This window comes from Hakea prostrata, chromosome 7 (genome assembly GCF_041222555.1).
Source record: "Hakea prostrata isolate BN-2017 chromosome 7, UWA_Hpros_2, whole genome shotgun sequence".
Taxonomy (NCBI): domain Eukaryota; kingdom Viridiplantae; phylum Streptophyta; class Magnoliopsida; order Proteales; family Proteaceae; genus Hakea; species Hakea prostrata.
Genome location: NC_142606.1, coordinates 12195526 through 12206026, shown reverse-complemented (window position 1 = coordinate 12206026; position 10501 = coordinate 12195526). Strand labels below are relative to the sequence as shown.

General features: G+C 38.2%; 1 protein-coding gene across 2 annotated transcripts; it reads right to left on the bottom strand.

Moving 5' to 3' along the window:
* Nucleotides 1-384: 384 nt before the first annotated feature.
* Nucleotides 385-10105, bottom strand: LOC149009818 (mRNA splicing factor, thioredoxin-like U5 snRNP). Of its 2 annotated transcripts, XR_016174570.1 has the most exons (6): nucleotides 9890-10105; nucleotides 8661-8818; nucleotides 7837-7903; nucleotides 3166-3289; nucleotides 1601-1906; nucleotides 385-1506 (listed from the first exon to the last, which is right to left on the bottom strand). XR_016174570.1 is itself a non-coding variant. In XM_089162850.1 (5 exons), exons 1-4 carry the CDS (start codon nucleotides 10019-10021, stop codon nucleotides 3191-3193), a joined length of 456 nt encoding a protein of 151 aa, XP_089018976.1. In that variant the 5' UTR covers nucleotides 10022-10105; the 3' UTR covers nucleotides 386-1906; nucleotides 3166-3190. The 2 variants fall into 2 exon arrangements, 1 of the variants encoding a protein (XP_089018976.1); XM_089162850.1 differs by having other exon boundaries at nucleotides 386-1906.
* Nucleotides 10106-10501: the final 396 nt, after the last annotated feature.

The following is a 10501-nucleotide window of genomic DNA, read 5'->3' as shown; positions in this document are numbered from 1 at the left end:
TTCACACTTTCGAGAAGCGAACTATCGAAATCGTATTTTCACACTTACGAGAAGTCCGGAAAAAAAAAAAGGTTAAATCTTCACGTGTCGAGCTCTCAACTCTTACTTTAGCCGTGCAAAAGGGCACTGAGAAGGGATTTTAATGTAGTTTTCCCTTGCTTACGCAAATTCAAGCGTGGGGTGGGACCTACGGTTGATCGCTAATGGTTTCACCTTATAGTATAGACTTGCATGTGAAGGGTGACAACCAACAATGCTAGATCACGAGAAGTAGAAAAGCACAAATATTTTAAAATTTTGGGTAAGGAAACAAAAGAAGCTGAGAGGGCTAAGTTTTACATACTTCCTTTGCCCTTTTATCAACTCCCAACCATCTCTTTTCTCTTTTCAGTCTTTTGTGAGTGTGTGTGCGCTGATTGAAAGTCCCCACCATGTTGGCTCTTTATGTTACATGAAGGATAAGTCCAGATACACGCTTTGTTCAAATGCAGCCATACTTCATCATGTTGCCAGCCCCAGAGGGAACTCTCTCATGCCCCCACATTGACTAGCTATAGCTTTTCCGTAATCACTGTGTGGCTGAAGAAATGAGAGCTGGTGCCGTGGTGGTGGTGGGGCAGAAACCAGGAAGGTGAGAAGAGATATGCACAGAGATGAATCGTACGAGTGGGGTGCCACATTATGGAGCTCTGAATGATATACTGGCTTGGGCTACCCGAAAGAATCCAGGAAGACAACGTTTGACACCATTACCTGACTATTATAAAACTGGGTATCACTGGTCAAAGGTGAACATGTGATATTGTGAAGAAGTGTGGGCTGAGAATTCGAGGTTAGAGAACAGACAAGCATCAAGGAAACTGTAAACAGAAGTCTGTTTCCTGAACCTCAGCTGCAATTCCCTCCTCAATACTTCCCCAGCATCAACACCAACGACCCACCCAAGCAAGCTCCCCCTTCCCTGGAAGGCTACCTTTGGCTTTGGGTGCCAAGAAAAGAAGAAGAAAAAAATAATTCAACACAAATCAATCATTGCATCACCATGATTTTTGTCTCTTGACTTCCACCATTAGCCTGTTAAGTATTTCTTTCCTTTTAAGCAATGTTTAGTTGTCAAGAAATGAAAGCAAAAAACATGATAAAACAAAAATCATGATAATAAAATGATTAATTTATGTAACTATCACTCTTTAGTCTTTCCAATTCCTAGAAAGAGCATATATGAATTTTCTTTCATTTTACATTGATTCTTTGCAAACCATATACATCCCAACAACGAAAGGAGATACTTGATCCATGTGTTGTGCATCATGCATTGGGAAGTCAATTGCAGACTAGTACAGACTGCAAGGTCTGCAAGGTATATCTGAGGACAACCTTAATTAACCCAAAGGCAACACTCATCAGCCACTGAATATTATATATAAGATAGGGTGGTAAAACAATACACAGATGAACTAGACCCACTGCTCCACTGGTGTAACCTTCTGTCATCACAAGGCAGAACTGTAAAATTAAATCACAATAAGCTTTTAATGCCATACAACTTAAGTTTTGACTCTCAAATAATTTTCACCTAACATCTCCTGTGCGTACTCACCTACAAAGTATATGTACCAAATCATTGACCTGCCAAAAGATTTCCATCCATTATGCCTTCTTCAAGTCGAATAAATTTCTATTTCCCAACAGAATACACTTTCCATCATGAGGTGAAAAACAAAACCCATGTTAAAGCTCTAATATAATGGTTGAATTTTTACCCCCCCCCCCCCCCTTTTTTTTTTTTTGGGGGGGGGGGTTGAAATGGTTTTTTGCTTCTTTTCTTAAGGAAGGGTTCATTCTGCAAAGGTTATGGAAAGAAACTGCCATTTCTCATCCATCCTACTCTCCAGTAAGCCTGCAACTGCAAGCACACAAAACAAGAACAGATCAGATACATCTGTCAGGAAAGAATGTTGGATAACTTAGATGTACAATATAGTTCATCGTTGCTTTTCTCCCAAAACATACTGACATGGAGCACATGGCCCAGGGGTATGTTATGCAAACGCTTCAATGTCTTGTGAGTCTCACACATGGGACCACAATTAGAAAACCTGATAAACCATAATGGTTCTGAAACAAATAAAACACAAACAAGGAAAAGAAAAGTTCTTTTTCTTTCTGAGAGAGCGAGAGGCTAGGAGTTAATTTAACAGTCATGATAATAGTTTTTACCATCCAGTGTCCTCTACAATAATCAACATCCGCTACCCATGCAGAACATTCCACTGGCATGGTGTTGGAACATCCCAAGTCCCTCCACTCACAACTCACACAATACATGAGAGGAAAACAACAATGGATTGTGTAATCGACACATCAACCCAAAGGGTTAGATGAAAATTCAAATATAACCATCGTGAGTGAATTTCCAGTTCACTGGATGGACTTTAAAAAATTCCCGTCATATCCTCACAAACTGCATGCATGCTGAGGTTGACAGAGTCCCATTCTGAACATGGATTTTGATCTACCTTGAAACATGAAATGTATTCAAAATAATAAAATAATAAATAATAATAATAATATATAAATAAGAGAAGTCTTAGCAAAAAGAAGCAGCATAGAGAGCCTTTGCCCTATTACCTATAGGGATAAATAAAAATAGGGGCAGACTTTTAAATCATGATTTGTATCAGATCTCACTGGAATAAAAAAAAATACTCAGGTTGATTCTTTTTCCATTACAGGAAAACTTAAGTCAATGATAATTTTGGTGGTGCCATATAATAGATGGTACACGGTTGAGCTAGTTAAATAATTAAAAGGTATTTCACTGGAGGACGTGTTCTCCACTCTGTTCTTACCTTAACAATTAATGCAAGGTTGAGATGCAGAATGTGCGAAACAGAATCCATGGTCTTAGGGTTCCTGGTGCAGTAAATGCAGTTGGCACTGACACAGTGAAAATGTGAAATAGCCAATTTTCAAAATGATCCTCAAATTTTCTTTTTTGGGTACATTGATCCTCAATTTTAAGTTATAACAAGCAAAACATTCTACAAGAACCATCAGACACTTTGCACCCTCCATAAATTTTACACAGAAAACATCACTTCATTCACTATTAAGCAATTAGAGGCCAAAGAGGCATATCTGAAGAGCTCCACCACTACTTACATAAGGTAAGGTAAGATTTCAGTGGTTATACATCCTTGAAAAAAAGCTGGAATTTAGGTATCCTCTCAGGTGGTAGGGGGCAAGTCACAATCAACTTGCCTTTCATGGCCCCTCTAAATATTGCCTGCAAAAAATATAAACTACTTTAATGCATGGATGATACACAAATTATCCACAAATGTACTGTGAGATTGAATAAGAATTAATTTTCAACTTGTCTGAACCAAAAAAATTAATAATAATAACTTGTCCATTAAAAAGGAAAAGGAAACTATTTCCATTACTTCTTGTTCCATCCTAAGAGAGAGTGTATTTCCTATCTCTCGTGTTCCATCTTCAGAGAGAGCATATCTTACAAAATAGTGACTTATCTATTTTAAACCACATCATTATATAAGGGCAGAACAAAGAAAATATTACCCAATCCTGATGATACTATAGTACTGTCTGATAAAATATTACCCAGTCCCGATGATACTGTAGTATTGAATGAACCTGCCACATAGGTGACAGGACAATGTCCAGTCCCATGTATATCAAAGTGTACCATTGCATCAAACTAACATCAAATTGTTTCATGAAATTTATGGACTAATTGTCCCTTCAACAAGTCGGCATAAATAAAAAGTTTCCACTCAGCTAACCCCACTCATACCAAGTGACATCTCCCATTCCATAAGCATTAAAACACTTTCTAAATACCTCAACCAAATTAATCACCGCCACCAAATCTATAGATCTTCAGTTGGCTAAAAGATACTGTATCAAGATGTTCAAATTCTCCATGCTAAAGGAGCAAATCAAACTACAAACTTGTTAATAATCAACATAATTCTAAATTCACATCATTCTAGGATATTTGTAAACAAGTGCATAAAATACAATCCTGTTTCCAAATATAAAAGAAGGGGAAAATATCTCAGTCATGCGCAAAGCATGGTGACCATGCTTGACACCTGAAAATTACCCTTGACCCCATTTAAAAGCAGAATTTCTAGGCAACCAAAGTGCTTTTTGTGTCTAGGTGTTCACATAGAAGCAAAAGGCTGCTAAGAACAAGACCACCGAAACCAGACTGGATGGGACATAAGGGTGTGTAGCGGTACAGTTTTGGTAGGGTATAAAATACCTACCCAAAACTAAAACCATACCATACCACATAAGATCTACTTTTGTGAAACCCTAGTACACTTTCAGTATAGTAAGGAATCGACATCTCTAAACAATTTAGACAGTATTATACAATACTAAACAGTACAAGATAGTAAGAAAACAATTCTACTACTAACTAGGGCAAATAATACAAAATAAGGCATTGAATCACCTATTTATTTAGTTATTTTGTTCTATTATTTAAACCTAATTATAGAAGTGTGCACATACATACCCCTAACCTGTATATACAGAACAGTTTCGATATGCACTGACGGTTTCTCAGAAACCATTTCTGTACCGTTCTGCAGCCAATACCATTTCCAAAAACAGTTTAAACAGTTCAGCATGATACGGCTTTAAGCAGGTTGTTTAGGTTTCAATATGCGGCTTCAGTACCAAATTGACACCCTTAGATGGACTAACACTGAACCAGGCCAGCTCAAGTCAGCCTAGTCATCACAGTCGGTCTTCTATAAGAGCCAAAAGAGGCAAAACAATGTTCACATCAACAACATCGCAGCCATATTTTACTTAAGTGAGAATGTTCCTAGAACATTTGTGGGGGCCAGTACCATATTACATTGAGATTTTATTCTTGGTAGATTTAGAAGCTTGGTTTAATTTCTACTTTAATATTAGTTTCCAATTCTTGTGTTGGCTGCACTATCAAGCTTAGTTTCTAGTTTCATTAGGTTTCTAATTCTTAGAAGTTCCTATTTTAATTAGATTGCTAGTTCTTCTTAAGTTCTACTTTCAATTTTCATAAGATTTTCTACTTCTTGTATAGCCATAGCCAAGCTATAAATTAATGCAGTGAGCTTTACAGAAGGAGAACTAGAAGAACAAGAAGAGGAAGAGAAAATCACACAATAGAAAAGTGAGGAAGAGGCAAAACAGTGTTCACATTCACAAACCAGCCACAGATTCTCACAAAAATAACTCAATCTTCGCTAACATAAACTCAAATAAAATGAACTATACAAAAATAACCTCAAGAAACGGTTAAACCTACCTACCAACCTGTTGCAGATCCAACCCCTCACTAGGGCCTGCAGACTTGCTGCCATGCCATCAGAAGCCCAGGAGAAACTCCTAGGTGTGCTACCAGCAGCACTTCAAATCATTAGTGTTTTTACATACATAGTTTTTATTCAGTGCTAGTAATTCCAGTGGCAGTTTAGTAATTCTGCTAAAGTTTAATTCAGGCAAGGTTACTTAGGTCATTGTCTTTAACTTAAAGACTGTCTTATTTTCCAGCTTTTAACTCGTGTAATGCAGCCCACTATTAGGCTAGCTTAGTCAACCCCACTGATGCAGAGGACCAGCAACCGATGGCACCTCCCAGCAAAACTAAAGCATATGCACCAGGGGTACTCTGGTAATTTTGGGGCAGTCCTACTCGAGCCAGCAAGGGCAATTTTGAAATTTTTGGCAGTCCTAGTCAAGCCCAGTTAGGTCTAGTTAAATTTGGAATTTTATTAGGAGTCTAGTTCTACTTTTATTTAACCGTCTGAATCAATCTAGGTTGAGATAATTAAGAGTCCTAATTAAATTAGAAGTTTCTTTTTGTTTCCGCTACAAGGTTGAATTCTAGAAGCAGTAAAGGCTATAAATACATAACCTATGCTTGTAACCAAATCAGTTTTAACAAATATAATTACAGAGGAGGTATGGCAGAGAGAAGTTCAGATTGAGGTTCCTAGAGTTTCCCAGCACAGGAAGGGCCTGCGGCAGCTTGGGGTGGTGATTTCCTCAAGTAAATTCTTTATCTCCAGCCTCCAACAGCAGCAAGTACTCACCCCCACCCCTCCCCTCCTTCCTGACCCCATCACACCCTAGTCTTCTTCCCCTCTCCCAGTTTCGGCACACACTCTTCTTCCCTAAAACCCTAATAGCCCCAACTACCCTCTAGAAACCCTAATTTCAGAAACACTAGCTTTGTCAAAACCCTAACTCAAGGAACTTGAATCTGAATCTGAATTTGAAAACAACAAGGGTCAGAATCTTGTTTCAGTAAGCATAGAACCCCTGAGCGAGTCCTATTTACCCACCTTGCAAACCTAAAACCCTAGAAAAGTCTAGCTGCACATTAATTGATCCTGGAATTTGGCCCTCATCCTTTAGGGCTACACTGCCCAGCCCCCCACCCCACAAAAAAAGGGGGGGTGAATAAACTGCAGTTCAGATTACCAGTAATATTTCTCAGATTTGTGTTCCCCTTTCTGAGTGTGTGCTGTCAGCTGGGGGGGGGGGGGGGGGGGAATGAATAAACTACAGTTCAGATTATCAGTAATATTTGTAAGTCAGATTTGTGTTCTCTTTCTGAGTGTGTGCTGTCGCACAATGTTTTGTGCAACTTGGTAGCTCCTTTCTGTGCCCGAAAAGACTGCCTTCTACAACGCAATCTCCATTTGATCCAAGCATCTACAGGGCCCCCATCCAAGTATCTGGCAGCTTACAATCCATTCCCTTTCCTATCACCTTTTTTTTATGTATCCTTTCTCATGAATTTTCACAAGACACTCAAAATTCAAGGTCAAGTCTACACCAATCTAACTGCTAGGATTGGTCCCAAATTTTAGGAACATCATCCCCTAGCCCTAGTGACCTTAAATCTTAGTTTCACCCCATTCTGACAAATGAATTTCAAGATGTAATTATTTTCTTGAGTCGTACTCCTTATAACCCCAAAAACAGGAAACCCAACATCTTTAAATTTATCCATCCAACCCCAACCAAACTAGGACAATCATATCCTCATATCATTACTTACATCCACTCCAGGTTTCATCCTATTCTAACACCTATAAACCCCACTTCCCTATCTCAAGGAATTTATCCAAACCTCCCATGGACCAAGTATCCTTGATACCCTTCAAAACCAACCCTATTCCCTGCACTCAACCTAAGCCATCCTATACATACATATTAAATTTCGACCCCTAAATTCAAACCCACAGTTTATAGATCAAAGGTTCAAACCCATTTGAGGCCTTAACCCATAGTCCATCCCATATCCATAACCAAATTTCAAAAAAGATCTTGCAAGAACTGGCCCTCATTCAATTGAGGCTATACCAGAACACCCCCCCCCCCCCCCCCTTTGGAGCAAAAACCTGGTTTAGGTCCAGTTAGATTGTCTTGGATCAGCAAATTTGTCACATCAATCCAGCCACAATACAACTACTACATCATAAGGGTTATACTTCATCTCCCCTTCCTTCCCTCCTATAAATCTGAAGTTGACAACGAAATCCAATTATTGGGCCCGCTGCATCTGAGAACCTGGATTTTCAGATTGGCAATAGAAAATAACATAGAAATAAAAAATAAAATAAGAAGGGCTCTCAGAAAAGCCACCAACTTGGCCTAACTAGTCTTTATCTTGCTCCTATAGTTCCAAGTGCCCTGCTAAATCAAACGGTCTACAAAAGAAATAAACTAGAAGTGCCATCTTATCCAAGGATATTCCAATATACATAAATCTTATTCTCCAGGGAAAAAGTATTGACGTACCTCCACAACATCTACGAAGTCCTGTTTCCTGTGAAAAGCACCAATCCATTTAGTATGATCTGCAGTCCTGGAAAAGGAAATACGATTAATGGCAACTAGGCAGTTCTGGATACCATAAAACAGAGTAAATCTTGGCAAAGCAAGAGCTCAGCCTCATTGCACTTTTGAGGGTGCTTCCAGTAGAATAAATAACAAATTTTAGCACTGAACAGCCGGGACAGCATTCAATGTGACAGGACCAGAGTATCACATATAATGGAATAACCCGAAGCCAGAGACACAAATTATTAAAAAATATATCCTATTAAAAGATTACTGTCAAGTATGCCATACACATTTCTAGGTCAAATATGTAGCTTTCCCTCCTATTCAAACACATGCCTCCTGCCCACCCCCAAACCTCAAACCAGAAAAGGAAAAGATTCTGGATGCTGACAAGAGGTTGAAATCGATCTACTCTTTAAGTTATGAACATTTTGAAAGGACGCAGAAGAAGAGCCTTCCACATATTGTTCTAATATGAGTTGGTATACCATGCATGACATATTTTGGTGCATCAATACCAAGTTAGTGCAAATGGAAAAGTTACAAAATAGCACAAGTGCTTTATTACTTTTTCTTTTTCTTTTTTTTTTTGGGGGGGGGGGAGGAACATGGCAATTGGCATTAATAGTTAACTATGATAATTCATGACGTAAAATGCAGCACAACAATATCTACCAACTAAAAATGCTAAAGAAGACTAGTAGTTAACTATGATAATTCATGATGTAAAATGCAGCACAACATATCTACCAACTAAAAATGCTGAAGAAGACTAGTACCCTGAATCCATCTTCATGTGCTGTGCATTGAAGAAAAATACCATTGATGGTATCAAAGTAATGTCAAAATACTTGACATAAACCTGAATCTCTTCTGAGTCAATATCTACCAATGCTATAGTTGCAAACTTGGAAACGTCCCGAGATGATTTTGCAAGCTGTCAATAGAAGGAAATCTTTAGCAACAAAGAGAGGGTGGAAGAAATGGTAAAAGTACCCAACTGTCAATCAAAGGAAAACTGTAGCATCAAAAGAGGGTGATTAATATATATACTGCTTAAAGAAATAGTGAGAGAACCCAACTGGAAAGTCATAAGGTGTTTTCCCTGCTTAACTTAAATAAAATTTTAAAGTTTTAAAATAAATAAATAAATATAGATATATATAGATATATAATTTTTTTTTAAAAAAACAAACAAACAAACAAATAACAAACAAACAAACAAAAAAAAGAAAGAAGAAAAAAGAGGGAAAAGGTTGAGATAGAAGAACAAATTTGGAAGTCCAATACAAACTTCAAGAGTACACTAAATTTAAAGCTCCATGACAAAGTAACAATATCCATCATAGTCTCAACCAAAGCATCTGAAAAAAGTGTCAAAAGGACACAATCAGTCGATTCAACTTGGCCAGAGACAACCCAAAATCGAGTAAACTAGCCTTAATAGTTCCAGGGTCAGAGTTCTAGTTGAGAGGGCAAAGGATCATAGAACTAATTATAAAAATAAAGAAGCAACCAAGAAAGACACATAAAATTCGAATTGATCAGAAAAAATATAAATCTTTCGAATTTGAACTAGCTTTCCTTCGAAGTCAAGTCGTGTCCAATTCAAACCCGAAACATAACAACGGCGAACCTGACCAATTAGCAACCCTAGATTCGGTACGACCAGAACGCAATTGAGAAACCTCAAGTTGACCCTCCAATTTTACTTTTCAAATTATCAACTCTATAGATCATATCGCTAGTCAAAATAAATCTTAACGCTTGTTCAGTTACCAGTCAAGTTACAGACACAGAAATCATTGTTGATAAATGGGAGTTTTATCTTCCAAACAAAAATTGTAATAATGTGGGAAAATCTTAAACTCCACGAATTGTGAAAAGAACTACCTCAGTAATCGGATGCTATAGAATTAAGAAACTTTTTATAAGACGAGTAACGAGAAGCAGAACAATAGGGAAGGACAATGGTATTTCCGAAAACGTAACACAAGGAGTAACATACAATATCGTCAAGCAGGAGACAGACGGCGTCAGAAGCTCTGCCGAAGCGAAGCACAAGAACTTTGTCAATGGTGTCCCTGATGATAGAGTCCACTTCCTGCTTCTTCGTGAGCGTCGTAAGAAGAAAGCTCATCTTCTCCCTGTCGCTCCTTTCTCAGATTTGCTCCAGTATTGAAAGGTGCCGTTAACCAACTTAACCACGATGATCCATCTGAAGTTACGCTGCCCGCGAACCTTTTTCTTGATACGCCTCGTTGTATTAAAAGTAAAAAACAGGTTCAGTGAAATGACAGTCTTGCCCCTGACATATTAGAGGAACGGGGGAGGGGAATTAATAAAAATCAACATGTCCTTCAGAAGCCGTTTTGACAAGGACATCACCAACGAAGTCAGCTTCACCAAGGATATGATGAAACTAAGATTCAAAAAAGGTTTCGGCAAGATGAAAAATATCTTGTACAAGGTCAGTGACCTTCCAAGATGGATGAGTTCGTGATGTTAAAAATGTCATCAGAGCTTGATTATTCATTTCTAGAATGATGTGTGAGAGTTGAAGCTATTGTATGCACTGGAGAATTGTGCGAACTGCAACTGCTTTAACTACCATAGAATC